The sequence below is a fragment of the Falco peregrinus genome, chromosome 1 (assembly GCF_023634155.1).
Source record: "Falco peregrinus isolate bFalPer1 chromosome 1, bFalPer1.pri, whole genome shotgun sequence".
In the NCBI taxonomy this organism is placed as follows: domain Eukaryota; kingdom Metazoa; phylum Chordata; class Aves; order Falconiformes; family Falconidae; genus Falco; species Falco peregrinus.
The window spans coordinates 58,238,865-58,252,611 of NC_073721.1; the positions used below are offsets into that span (position 1 = coordinate 58,238,865).

Here is a 13,747-nt window from a genome sequence, read left to right on the forward strand (position 1 = left end):
AGGCAACCACCACAGGCACTGAAGCCCTGCTTCCCAGGGTGCCGCCAGCCACCACCTGCTGATGGGAAGTAGAGAATAACATCTTTTGTTTTCCTTCGCCTCCACGTGCACGGCTTTTGCTACTGCTTCATTAAACTGCCTTTATCTTGACCCACAAGGGCTTTTTCCATCTTATCATGTCCCCCCCATTCTGCTGAGAAGAGGCACGATAGCGCAGCTTGGTGGGCACCAGGCACCCAGCCGAGGTCAACCCACCACACCTGTATCCCCCCCATCTCGAGCACTGTGAGACCCCTGCTGCAAACCCCACCGCTCCCCTCCCTGACAGGAGGCAAGGACTGCACTTGAACTCTTCAGCCAGGCACAGCAGCAGCTTGTGACCACACCAGGATTGCTGCCTGTGTATTTATAGGCATAAAGACGGTCGAAGGCTTCATTCAGATACTGCCAAGCAAACGGTGCGTACACCCATACACACTGCATTTATTGAGTAGTGCAGCAGACGCTTTACTCTGATGTGTAACTTATCTGGAGTCAGCAGGAGATACAACCAGCGTGACCTCAGTAAGATTCACTTCTGGGTTTTGAGGGACCAGCAATAAAATGTTATCACGGCACTTCAAAATAAGTCAGAAGAGTACCTCTTTGCTTAGCTGAGACCGGAACTGTCACAACCTTTTTACTAAGAAATGTGAGAAAATGATATACCATGAAGAAAGGTGAGTGTACTAATGTGTTGCCCCAAGAAAGTGCCGTTTACATCTAGGTTCGTTAAAACTGGAAAACTAAACTATTCAAGGGAAAACTCCTCCTATGAGAGCATTCCCTGCTACAAAAGGAGACAGTCGGAGATTGAGGGCAACAATAGCCTCAGTACAAATGCAATGCACATGATGGGATGACGGGTTTTCCTCAGGTGACTACAGCACACGGGCATATAAAATGGTGCCAATCTGCAGCGCAGCTGGGGCCAAAGACAACTAAAATTCAACTGAAAAATGGAAGGGGAATGAAAATAAACAGCTATGCAACAGTGGGGTTTAGAGGAGGGCAAGCCAGGAAACTTTTGATAAGCCTCCACGATTCAGTTAGAGCTGAAATACCAGCCCTGGTTCCCCATCTTTGACAGCTGCCTCTACATCTTACTCCTAGGGATGTCTGAGTCCACCAAGTGTTGCCAGAAGAAGGCCTGTATCCTGCGCCACGCGTCCTCTTGGGCTTTGGCATGCTCCCTCCATTGCCCTCCCCAGTGCACAAACACCCCAAGCACTTTGTGGATCGAAGCCTGGCACAGAGGCAAGTATGGTGGCTCCAAGAGGTGCCCCGCTCCAGAGTAGGAGCAGAACTCTACTTCCCGTCCATACTGCCGAAGGCGCTGGACAGCATCCCGGCAATAGAGGTCACTTTTCCAGTTCATGTCATCCAGTCCGGACAGGAAGAGGAACTTAGCCGAGGACCTCTCCATGGGAATGTGGCAATCCCAAGTCGCGGGGTCCCTGTGATCATGTAGGACATCTGAAAAATCTACTAGGCCAGATTCATCCCTGGTCTTCATCCTCCCCAAATCATACGGGTGGGCAGGAAGAGTGAAACCATCCCCCTGCAGGGGAATTAAGCTATTAAACCCGCTTCCAGATATGCTGACAGCTGCCTTGATGCCAGGTAGAAACGTGGCCATGGAAAGGGCTAGATCAGCTCCTTTAGACAAGCCCAAAACACCAATCCCTGTGTCTTTCACCTGAAACACAGTTATGAAAACAACCGTTATCAGCTACTCCTCATTTCCTGGGCTGACATAACATCTGCAGTCCTGCTTCCTCACTCCTCACCCAACTAAGACCACCCAACATTTTACCCCTCCCCTCCCTCCGTTCAGGTTATACCACTCCTGTATCCATCCCTTTGCTGAGCCTCCACAAGAGTGACCAGGAATTCTAAAGCTCCTCAACATTTTCCCTCCTGTAACACTTTTTCTTCCTTGTGACCTCTATAGACAAAGCCTCTCTGCTCCCTTCCCATCCCAGCTAGACACCTGCTCTCAGTATTGTTATTTTACTGCTCCCGTCTCCAAACCTCCTCAGTCTTCTCTCTTCAGGTCTCCTTTGGAAAACCACTTTTTCATGGGTTTACCGGCACCGATTTTCTTTCACGCTACTGTTTTTTTGACACTCTCCTACAGCTGACCTGTTCTATCTTCTGCTCTGTCTTCGAACACAAGGTTCATTACACCAAAGGCCGAGTAAGCCCAATAACTGTTTAAAGTGACTTATTTATAGTGAAGGCTCTTTGCACCAAACTGATTTTGTAATACGTGTCTTGTAAGAAGTTTCAGAGCTCTGTGAGAAAAAAAGACAGACAAGCAAGGCTGAATTCTGCTCTCACACTGGCTACGTTCCTGTTGTCCACATGCTAGAACATAAGTAACTTTGTGAAACTAATATCACATTAAGTAGCGCTCCATTCAAAGTTTAAATGCCACTTGATTTCTCTTGGTCTCTTTCGATTTAAGTATGATAACATATTGCTATAAAGTGTCTTTCCCATCCTACATACTTGTTCAAATACAGCTGCAGCTTCTTAAGACATGGCGCACTCTCCAGTGCCACAACTGTAAGGGATTCTGTTACAGCGTTTTACTACTGTCTTGTGAAACTTACTTGGAATCAAAGCCTGTAACATCGCAGAAATAGTAGAAAAGGTCAATGGGCCTTTTTTCCTTCTAAAATCTTGACAGATGCAAAAGTGGGGAAAAAACCTAAGATTTCCTGCTTAAGGAGTTTTGTGCTTCTCATCCAGGACGTGCTTCGATTTGATCTTACAAAAAACACTGGTTTTAGCACAACAGCCCCCTACGGACTGTTACAAGACACTGTGCAAAACCAGCTACCCAGCTACTTGCAAAACTAGAGTTGAGGCCCGTGCTTTTCCCTCTCTCACATCACGCTGTCTTTCCCGCAACCCTGTCTCCTTCTAACATCTCAGAAACTTAGATGCATTCAGTGGCATACAGCACTGCAACTAGAAAACCAGAAAATAGTTTCCAACAGGAAGAGCACTGTTAATTTGTCTCTCACCTGTGGCTGCTTCCGCAAAAAGTTCACAGCTTCCTCAAAATAACTCAGTTCAAGAACGTCTGGCATAGCTGGGAGATCTTCAAAGGCCATGTAGGCAAGAGCCAGCGTCACGAAGCCTCTGCTAGCCAGGAGACTCGCTCTGTATTCAACAAGACCTCCTCCCGATCCATACAAATCAATAAGCCCAGGGAATGGACCACGTCCTGCAACGAAAGGGGTGTGTGTGTATATATGTAATGAAAGAGAAAAGCGTCTGTGGTTGTCCTTTCAGTAGTGCCCCCTCAGCGTGCACCAGGACAGCAGGTATCAGAAGGAAATCATGCTCCGAAGCTTTCCGTGGAGGTTGCCATTCTCGGGCACACACACAGAGTCACTGTAAGAACAAGAATGTGGATACTCTCTCTCTCTTAGCAACTCCTTACAGCAGGTTCCCACGCTGGGCATCCTTCTCCCACCATGAATTTCAGCTGACGTTGCCCGGATGTGCCCAGGCCAGTGGGTTCCCGTGAGCAAACAGTATTGCTGCATCAGCCGCGCCTCATTAGGAGCTGTGCTAGCAGGTTTTCCAGGGAGGGAATTCTCGGGATATGAAATGCACCCACAAGTGCCAGCACTGACCTACGCCAATCCAGTCGTCGGCATGATCTGGGTAACTACCCCTGGGTTTCTCAGTTCTCCTCCTGCAGCCACAGGACCTTCTCGCCCTGCTGCTGCTCTGCCCATCGTTACAGCCAGGCTGCCCTTACGGGGGATGCAGTGTCACAGCAGCTGCAAGGGACTTTGTACTCACATGGAGCAAGACACCTAAGCGCTGCCCAAGGAATGCAAACTGCAATTCACCCAGGGAAAACCAGAACTGAGTGAAAACTCACCAGCAGGGAGGAAGAGGGTTGCTTTCAGACGACCTTCTCTGACTGAAATCCTCTTCACCCCCTCTCCCAAAACCCATCGCTCGTTGGTGCATTTTCCCAGCAAGCAGCTCATGTCCCCGTGGCCCTCGTACACCTCCAGGTCCACGCGGAAAGGGGTCAGGACGTTCCTCTTTGCCAGGCGCTTGTAGGGAGCTTTAGCCCGCAGAGACCAGAGCAGCCCCATGGGCTCCACGCCCCGGTAGCTGCCCCCCAGCGCCGGGGAGCGGCCGAGGTCCAGCTCGCCGCTGCTGCCCGCTCTGTAGCGGGCGTGGGCTTCGAAGAGCTCCCCGCTCTCGTCCCGCAGGCTGGCGCGGAGGGTGACGGCCTGCCACGGTGCGAGACCCGCCACGCGGATCTGCACGGGGTCATCCAGCAGGCAGCGGGGGGCTGGCGGCCCCGCCACCTCCGCCGCCACCTCCGCCGCCATCCCAGCGCCCGCGGGGCCGGCTGCCCGCTCCAGCGGCTGCGGGAGGCACCGGGCTGCCGGGGCCGGCGCCGAGCGATCTCCGGCCAAAGTCCAGCGGCCCCGCCGTGACAGCTTCCTCCGGCCGCCGAGCCGGGCTGCTGGGAGCCGTAGTTCCGCGCTGCAGCGAGCCGCCGCTGGCTCCGGCGTGCGGGGACAGGACTAAAAGCCAAGGACACGAAGAGATCCTCCCTCGCCTTCCCCGAGCGGGGCGGCCCAGCGTCAGCTGCAGAACTGGCTCGGGCGCTTTGGCCAAGGCGCAGCGCACACAAACAGGCCAGAGGGCCTGAAGCAACGTGCTACCTTCAACCCAGCCGCCAAACCAGGCCTGCCCTTCATCGCTCTCGAGCTTTCGGTCATGGCTGGACAAGCACCAGAAGGTAAAATGATGCTTTATGCCCTAACTGTGTTTCTTTGAAAACCAGAAGAAACAAAGATTAAATTTTTCTTCCTAATAACCCATCTTGTCTAAAGGGTATCTGCATTTTTCTAATTAACATGTGGAAAATACAACACACACCCCCCCTTGCTACTGTTTCTACAGAACTGCTTGAAGATTTGACCATAAATACCCACTTTCTGTTTTCACAGACAACAACCCCACCTTTCTGCATAGTTTGTGTATTTAACAGCCTTCTAGTCCTACCCAGAGGGGCTCGGCCAGACAGTCTCATCCAGTTCCATACCAATGCACCGGGAAGGTAATTGTTATTTTTTTCAATTCACTTTACAATTGTAATTTTGTAAAAAAAAAACCAAAAAACCAAACAACAAAAACATTTTCTAATATTTATTTCATTGTAACATTTTTTTATTTTTGTAATATTTTTGTAATTTTCTTTCTAAGATCTCAGAAACTTAGATGCATTCAGTGGCATACAGCATTGCAACTAGAATAAAAAAAAAAAAGCCACAAAAAATTTGTAATATTTTAATAATAACATGGAAAACAGCCAGCACTGACATCCTCCTAGATATCCTCCAGCCACCACACCACTTGAAAAAAAAAAAAAATAAATTAGTACAGAAATAAGCTTTTAAACTGGCCTTTTATTGCAGAAGTAGTAATTTCTCCCCATCAAAACACCACAGCTGCTGAATGCAGTGAATTACAACTGGACAGGACTTTTGCCCCTGGCAGAGTGCGTATGTTGGACTGATGCAGCCTGATGCGCAGGTGGGTGGCAGAGCGGATTCCTCGTCGTCTGCTTGGTTTGTTATGAAAACAATCTGTAGATCTGAACAAACCGTCATGGCTTCTGTTTTCAGATTTCCAAAACCTGGATTGCCTCTCGCTTCAAATTTCATTTTGCTCACCATCACTGAGGCAACATGTCAAGAGCTAAAAATGTTATTATCAAACCTTCCACTTACAAGCCCAAAACCCTCGCCAATTGATCCGGGCTCTGAAAGCAAGCAGAACAGCCATGACCTGCTTGACAGATGGTGTTGAGGATAATTTACTGTTCAGTTCCTTCCACTTGAATCATGCTTGTACTCCAGCCACAGATGCCAATAACTGTACCACATCAGAGAGATCATAGCTCGAGTCTCCCGCCTCTGCTACAACACTTCCACGGCCTTTGTGAGGCAATCTAGTAGTTGATAGTAGCTGTACTTAAGGTCATATTCCATGTCATACCAATAATTCACTGAGGGGACAAGAAAAAGGAAAAACATTTCTAAGGCTAGAGTGTAATGATTTACAAATGTATTTAAGACTGTTCTACACGGTTCGGCTAGTACAGGCTTCTCCTTATTACTGACTGGACTTTGAAATGGGAAGATCTTTGACTACAGCCAAAAATAAGATAAGCAAACATTAAAGCTCTTTACTAGTGCTGCCAATGCAACTCTGTCATAACCCAAACCAACTCCTCTTCAGACTGTACTGGGGGCTCCTTGGAGCAGAAGCTGGAAAGTGTTTAGGAACAGAAAATGCATGCTTCTATTTAGGCCAAAAATACCCAATATGCTGCGAAGTTTAATATCTGGATAGGAACCCCTCTTCCTCTGACTGTGTAAAGGATGGCAAATTCACCACTACTTCACAGTGGGCACCAATCAGACAAGGCTTTAATTCTGCTTCTAATTTTAATTTTGGTGTATGTGTCCTAGAAAAAATAAGCCAAGCAGTATAATATCGCAGCAACGGTTCTTGGAGGAGGATATGCTCTAACTTCAGATGTTCACTGGACCAACAGAGTAAAGGCCAAATAAACTCATCAACTATTTAGCATTTCTGGCAGACAGAGAAAAGGAGAGTGGCTGGGGGCTTGCAACTGGAAACAACTCTTTTAAGGACCGATGCAGCACTACTGGGGAAAAAGAATCAGAAATAGTGCTTTACCACTAGCTTGCCTTTTTATCACAGTGTTGCAAATACTGGGGAAAAAAAAGGGCTTGCAATATTTGCAGTGTTACACAAATGTTCTAAATACTCTATTTACTCTTCCAGGGCAGATGGGATTACTCCAGGTAAAGGACAGCAAACACTTCCTCAAACCTTGCAAAACTTGCAAATAACACTTTGCACCATCCCTGCCCCTCCACCAGATGAGCACTGCTTGAAATTCTGAAACTCCCTTGGGGAAGGGAAAAAAAGAAAAAAGACAGAGATGATGATAAACGCTACAAAGAAAGAGATGACAAGACTTTTGATAAGTGCAGGAGAGCAGTAACACAAGTGTAGGCTCATGAGCAAGGCAAGAGACTGGGTCAGAGCAGATTCCAGCTCACATGACAAGAGACTACCTTCCGTGTTGTGTCTACATCCATGCCTAGAACTCATACACTTTCTGGTTTCCTTTTCTTCTCCAGATCCTTTTTTGCTGGTGTGATCACAGCACACAAAACACACAGTTTCCATAACCAGTTTGCAGTTAGCGGGCTAGGCAGGCAAACGGTTTAGCTCCACGTCATAAACAGGAACTGCATCGTGATCACTGAATCAGCTATCCTTCGACAACTAGAAAGGCCCTTCCTTCTGCTACATCCCTACATTGCCAACAATGCCATGAATTTACAAGAAAAATGGACTGCAAGGCGTTAGCCCCATGTGCCAAGACCATTGTTTCCTCCTGAGGAGAAGCAGACGATCTTAAAGGGATCTTTGGTCCCAGTTATGCTTTGCTGTGGGACATCTAGTTGCACAGTCACCACCGTTCAAACACGCATCTGGAACTGCTGTGTATTTTACCTGCTATACAGCCATGTGATTGCTGCACGTGATGGAACCAGAGAGAAGGCAGGTATAACATCTCACCAGCTTTCACTGTACACTGCAAAGGCTTTGCCTTAGCATACTCTGGATACTGTTCCAGATTCGGGTTCAAGGGGTCCAGGGGGATCCAGGGCACCTAAAAGCAACAAAGTATGCATATGGTATGGACCCTGGCAAAAAATTCCAGCAAGCTGCCAGAAGAACAACTGCCAACCAAACCTATTAAGTTACAAAACATTTCTTTTTGCCTCACAAAACATGTATAGCCACACAGCTTTCTACATTCCACTGGGAACAGGTCAAGGATGCAAAAATTTGCCTCCTTCAGTGAAGCATTTCTAATCAGGGAAAAGGTGCCAAATGTCAGCCATGAAATTTCAGCCTCGTGACACACTTTCAAAAACACTTCCAGCCCCTTAAGTCACTTATTCCTCCTACATTCAGTACACGAGTATTTTATCTGCACCGCTCTTTTTAGAAATTCTTCTTCTAAAGCTCTCTGGTCTAATTTTATTCCCAGCAGCTAAACCCCCCTTTCTGCTGGGAAATCCCTCTTGCCTGCCTTCATTTCTTGTACACCCTGCAGTGTCACAACCCTCAGCACTCCACTGTACTCCATTACAGGCATGTTCCCATCAGATTCCATGAGCACCACTCTGGAAACTCAGAAAAAGCCCCAGCTGAAGTTCAGCTGTAGCATTGGTCACACACCGCAGAGGCAAAAGGGGAGAGAAGAAACAAAAAGCTACCAAGCTTTTGTAAAGTGCCTCCAGATGTATACATTTTAATCAAATAAATACTGCTACTACTAAGAAAACACAATTTACTCACTGAGACAGGTATTTTCTTGCGCTGGGTGATACTGCTGTAGAGCAAAATCTAGCCCCGAGTAGAGGGCCAAAAGAAAGCAAATGCAGGAGTCTCTTTCAGTCTTAATGAAAATAAATTCCTTCATTGTTGACCTATTTAAAGTCCTTTACTGGATCTATTTAAGTTTGGTGCAAGGAAGATAGTTTATGGTATCAATGGTTTCAGATGTGCAGGAAAAAGTCTTTTCTGGAGGCTGGGTATCCTTTGCAAACAGTAAAACACCAGTGAAATACCTGGGCACTCTCTTTGCAGCAATGAAGGATTCCTAAATATCAATCAATATGCTCAGTTTAAGGGTTCAGCAGTGCCCAAAACAGTCTTTACTGTATCAACTGTGTTCTCCATATGCTTTTTACCTTATCTGCGTTCTTCTCATCCACAATTTCAAATGACCCATCTTCTGATACCTGGTAGGTTGCTGGCTGATAGAGCTCTGAAACCACAGAAGGAATTAAATGACACAACTCAGCATGGTACTCAAGAGAAACTAATGGCAGGGCATCTCACACTTTCACCAACTGCAAGAAAAATTAAGACAAAACCGTTTTCAACTTACTGTCCTCACTGTCCTTCCCTTTATCCATTTCAAATTGTAACCAGTTTCTTAATTTTTATTTTTAAGTCAGTCTGAATACTGAACTGCCTTCCTGTTTGGAATTCCAACCTTCTTTCTTCACAGGAATTATTCTCCTCAAAATCCATTTTAATCCTGGTCTTATTTTGTTCCAGTAACTGTCTTGTTTCCCTTTTGCAAGTCACAAATGCATCCCTGACCTGCACATTGTTCTATATTCTGGCGTTCCTTCTTCGGTCAGTCTAGCAAGACAGCACCCGCAGGAGTTATTAGTGACTTGTGGCCAGCCTTTCACTCCTAATTCCATCCAACAGGGCTCATCAGCTGCTTCAGATACTGTAGGCAAGTTGCCCTTCTTTCACTGATTCAGCATGTGTGGTTTTCTAAGCCCTCCCTTGAGAGAGTTTCTCTCCTAGCCTGATGTTCAAAAAATGGAGTCATCTTTTTACTACACACTATAAAACATAAGCGTTATCCCTGTTTTACCAAGTACTACTCATATAACATACATGTGTTTCATACATTCACATACATATGACACCATCTCTCCTGTAAGGACAGGCTGAGAGTGCTGGGGCTGTTCAGCCTGGAGAGGAGAAGGCTCTGGGGTAACCTTCTTGTGGCCTTTCAGTATATAAAGGGGGCTTATAAGAAAGACAAAGACTTTTTACCAAGGCCTGTAGTGACACGGCAAAGGGCAATGGTTCCAAACTGTGAAAGGGTACATTTAGACTGGATGGAAGGAAGAATTTTTTTATGATGAGGGTGACGAGGCGCTGGCAGAGGCCGCCCAGGGAAGCTGCGGGTGCCCCCTCCCTATAAGTGTTCCAGGTTCAGGCTGGACAGGGCTTTGAGCAGCCTGGTCTAGTGAATGGCAGGGGGCATGGACTAGATGATCTTCCAGGTCCCTCCCAACCCAAACTGTTCTACGAGTCTATGATTTCAAGGCGTGTAAACAAAATAAAACAAAACGAACAAACAAAAAAATACTGCAGCCGCATGCATATCTAGGCAAAATTATATTAGTGTCATATAGCACTCTGCATTCACTTAATTTGATGGTTTGAAAGTCAAGGAATGGGAAAGTAAAGTCTTCTTTTATGACGTATAAAGTTAAGCTGTCCACCTTCCAGACACTGCAACATAGCATACTACTGCACACATAGGAAAGCAACCCAAAGAAACAGAGCAAACTGAAGAAACAGAAAACAGGCAATGCGAAGTAATGCTGCCGTAAGAATCTCTTCTTTAATTTCTTCAGTTTTCAGAGATTCAGTTAGTAACTTTGGTATTTCATTAAATTACAGCTTACTTTTCAGCTTCTTGGCTTTCTTCCTAAAGAATTAGCAGGAAGAATCCAAACCTGCAAAACGTCAAAGCTGACACGCTACAATACCGACAAGATACTTAAATAATTTAAATATTCTAAAGCTGAAGAGACTGCCGTATCAATGAACCTGTTACTGTACAGGACTGGAAAACTTGACCTCAGAGTCATGTTTATGTTACAAACTACCTGCAGCACAGAACAGAAGAGATTTCTGTTCACACTGGAAAGCGTAACACTGCATAAGCATCAGAACGTTATCTCTGCTTCCCTTTTCGTATCCTTCAATATTTTAGTCTCTCCTCTTTCCAGCCTCCAGACATACGGCACAGTAAATCATGTACCATAGGGGATGAAGGGACGGTCACTCGGTGGATGCAGTAGGAAATGCTTCTTTCCAGATATCACACAGTACAAGTTCTCATAATGATCCTTATGTACTAGGATTGAGAAAAAAAGACAGGCAGAGAAAGAGAGAAAATCAGTGTTATTTCCTGCTTTACACCATAAACTACAGCAAACTGAAAGCATCAGCTTGTCCTCTTACTACCAGGCCGCTCCTTCCTGTTGCGGCCAGCAGCAGTGGAAAGGAACAACACATGTTGTAGCAAATGTATTCAACAAAGCCAATGAGGGCCTCGCCTGACACAACGCCAGGCAGACGCACCCAGTGCCACGGCAGCGAGAGGCCGCAGCAGTGCAGGAGAGCAAACGCAAAGAAGCACATTAAAGTAGAACTGCCTTGTCAGAAAAAACACACAGCCCTACTGCGCCACCAACCCAAAACAAGCCCGCTTAAACTTATGCTGAAGGCACACAGCAGACCTACAGCACCGTGCAATACGTACAAGATGTCACAGCAGCCGATTCCCCAAGCCAGAAATTCACAGCATCAGGCTTCCTCCCTGTATGGTTAGGGAACAGAGAAATGTTGTCAACTAAAAAAGGATTTTAAGCATCACGCTCAAAAGAGTTTGAGATAATTTTCTGCCAGATTCTGTCCTTTACCTTCCTCCGTAACTATGACAGGTTTCATTGCAAATAGCACCACGATCAACAGCAACCTCCTCCTGCGCTGGAAGCCACTTTAGTGCCCATCAGACTTCACAACATCATGTTACCCAACCCCAAACTGACAGTTACGATCCTGTTTCTGTGTTTTGAATCCTTAAGACTTAGCTCACAGAGAAAGTGAAGCACCTCTACACACAGTTGCAAAAGGAGATTGAGCTCACAGTAAGTAGTTTTCATCGACATTTTAAGGAAAGGCATGCTGCAAAATAGAAGGCAACTGAAACAGAACAGCATAATACTGTAATTTTACCAAAGGAGGTGGGGGCTGCGTGTTGTTCCATTTGTTATGCTGCTCTTGGTAGCAACAGCATGAATTTGAGTCAAAAGATGACTCTAAATCAGTGAAAAGCCACTGTACCAAGAGAAGCGCTATATGGCACTACCAAACTGAACTGTGGCATCCAGAAATAGAACAAACGCTCACCACATACCTAGCAAGACTGTTTCACAGCTCCATACAAAACATTTATGGACTGCAGAAGGAATAGTAGGTTTACCAAGTGCCTCGCTCATCCACGGTATGTCAGGCTGCACATCACAAACAAGTTCAGGAAACTCCTCAGTGAGGTTTGAACACTGCTTCTGCACATAGAATACGTTGGGAGAGGTCACTTTCTTCTCGACAATGTCCAAAAAGTCCGTGAACGGCATTCGGCGCTCCTCTGGCATGACAAACCTGTCCTGAAACACTGCATCTGCATAACCATTTGGTGTTACTGCCACAGACACCACCTTGGGACCTACTACCTCCCTGCAAAACAAATCAAAGGTTTATAGCCAGACCTGCAACTGGCCTGTATACTGGGCACCAGTTATTTTGAAAACATTTCTCAGGCAGCAAACATAAGCAGCCTAGCGTCCCGCAGCCGAGTGTCTCTCAGCTAGATTCTCTACTGTCTGGGGAGGACTCTGGTGTTCTGCTCCGACTGCTCCCTGGTAAGGCCACTGCTGTATCTTTTGCCTCCGTGAACCCTCTCCTGCCCGACAAGCGAGTTTGCAAAGGAGCTCCCTCTTCCTCTGTGCAGGCAGAGGGGCCCCTTCAGCTGCTTCTCCTCATGTATGGTGGTGGAGCTTGATATTCATAGGACCACTCAACCCAGCCAAATCTGTGTGGCCGCATGTTCAACAGCAACTGAGGAGAGGGAGGGGGGCAGGCAGGGACTGACAGACACACCACATGGCTGACAGCCCTTAGTTCTGCAGATTTAGCTTTAAACCCACAGATTCGGGTCTTACCCACAGGGTTTAGGTCTAACCATAAATCCCCTCTTAAATAAGTTTTCTTTGAAAATTCTCATCATTAGAAAGCCTTTTTTTTTTTTTTTTAAGCAAGGTGTGCTCCATCACAAACAAGTCAGCACAGGGCTGCCGAAGGCCCGGGTGGCGCACGGCGAGGGGATGGGTGCTGCCAGCCAAAATGCTTGCCCCTACCGCATCCCAGCCGGCCGGGCTGGGCCTTTGCAGGAGCAAATTTATGCCGCTTTGGCCAGGCCGACCACCTTCACCCCGAACCCCGGAGGAGCCCGGGTGAATCCTGGGGACGAGAGCGAGGCCCAGCCGCCCGGACCGCCGCGGCCGGTGCATACCTGAGGTAGGCCGGCGCCCACCGCTCCAGCGCCGGCCAGTGCCCGAGGGCGTTGCGGATCACGCAGGGCTTGTTCGGGGCCACCCACCCGCGGTAGAACTCCAGCGGGGACGGGGCCCCGTCAAGGCAAGGCACGGACTGCGGCCACCCCAGCTCTGCGCGGCAAACGGCTCCGCTCAGCCACGGCCAGCGGCCTCCGCGCACCGCACGGCGGGCCCCGGCCGCCCCCCGGCCCCCACCCCGCGGCCCCCCGGAGCCAGCGCGGCCCCGGGCCCAGGCGCTCCCTCACCCCGGGGCTGCGCGGGAGGGGCCGGGGCCGCCCCACGGGCCCCTCCGGGCCGCGGGAGCCTCGCGCAGGCGCTACGTGAGCGGCGGAGACGACAGCGCCGCGGCGGCTGCGGGACCCTGCCCAGGGCCCCGGTCTCACGGGACGAGCAGCTGCAGGCGCCATTTGCGGCCCGCAGCAGCCCCGCCGCCACCCCCGGGCCCTGCCTCCCGCGGGGGTCCCCCGGGCCCTGCCCGCCCCGCTCACCGCGGGCCTCCCCCGGGAAGGCGGCCAGGCACTCCCGAACGGCCCGCAGCGCCGCGCCCGCCGCCATGACCGCCCGGCCCCGGCCCCGCCCCATGAGCGCCCGGCCCGCCCCCC

At 48.5% G+C, this 13,747-nt stretch overlaps 2 protein-coding genes and 1 long non-coding RNA gene across 3 annotated transcripts; 1 reads left to right on the forward strand and 2 right to left on the reverse strand.

The window, feature by feature from the left end:
• Positions 1–459: 459 nt before the first annotated feature.
• On the reverse strand, positions 460–4,444 carry LOC101921611 (acyl-coenzyme A thioesterase 1-like). The gene is made up of 3 exons (XM_005231556.4): positions 3,947–4,444; positions 3,075–3,277; positions 460–1,738 (listed from the first exon to the last, which is right to left on the reverse strand). Exons 1-3 carry the CDS (start codon positions 4,410–4,412, stop codon positions 1,136–1,138), a joined length of 1,272 nt encoding a protein of 423 aa, XP_005231613.4. The 5' UTR covers positions 4,413–4,444; the 3' UTR covers positions 460–1,135.
• A 114-nt stretch (positions 4,445–4,558) lies between these two features.
• On the forward strand, positions 4,559–7,271 carry LOC129783800 (uncharacterized). Its single transcript, XR_008745690.1, has 3 exons — positions 4,559–4,828; positions 5,040–5,149; positions 6,907–7,271. It is a non-coding gene; the product is annotated as an uncharacterized LOC129783800 (long non-coding RNA).
• JMJD7 (jumonji domain containing 7) lies at positions 5,479–13,719 on the reverse strand. The gene is made up of 8 exons (XM_055795267.1): positions 13,634–13,719; positions 13,103–13,256; positions 12,014–12,267; positions 11,291–11,347; positions 10,787–10,882; positions 8,898–8,974; positions 7,648–7,807; positions 5,479–6,100 (listed from the first exon to the last, which is right to left on the reverse strand). The coding sequence occupies exons 1-8, from the start codon at positions 13,698–13,700 to the stop codon at positions 6,012–6,014; spliced, it is 954 nt and encodes a 317-aa protein (XP_055651242.1). The 5' UTR covers positions 13,701–13,719; the 3' UTR covers positions 5,479–6,011.
• Positions 13,720–13,747: the final 28 nt, after the last annotated feature.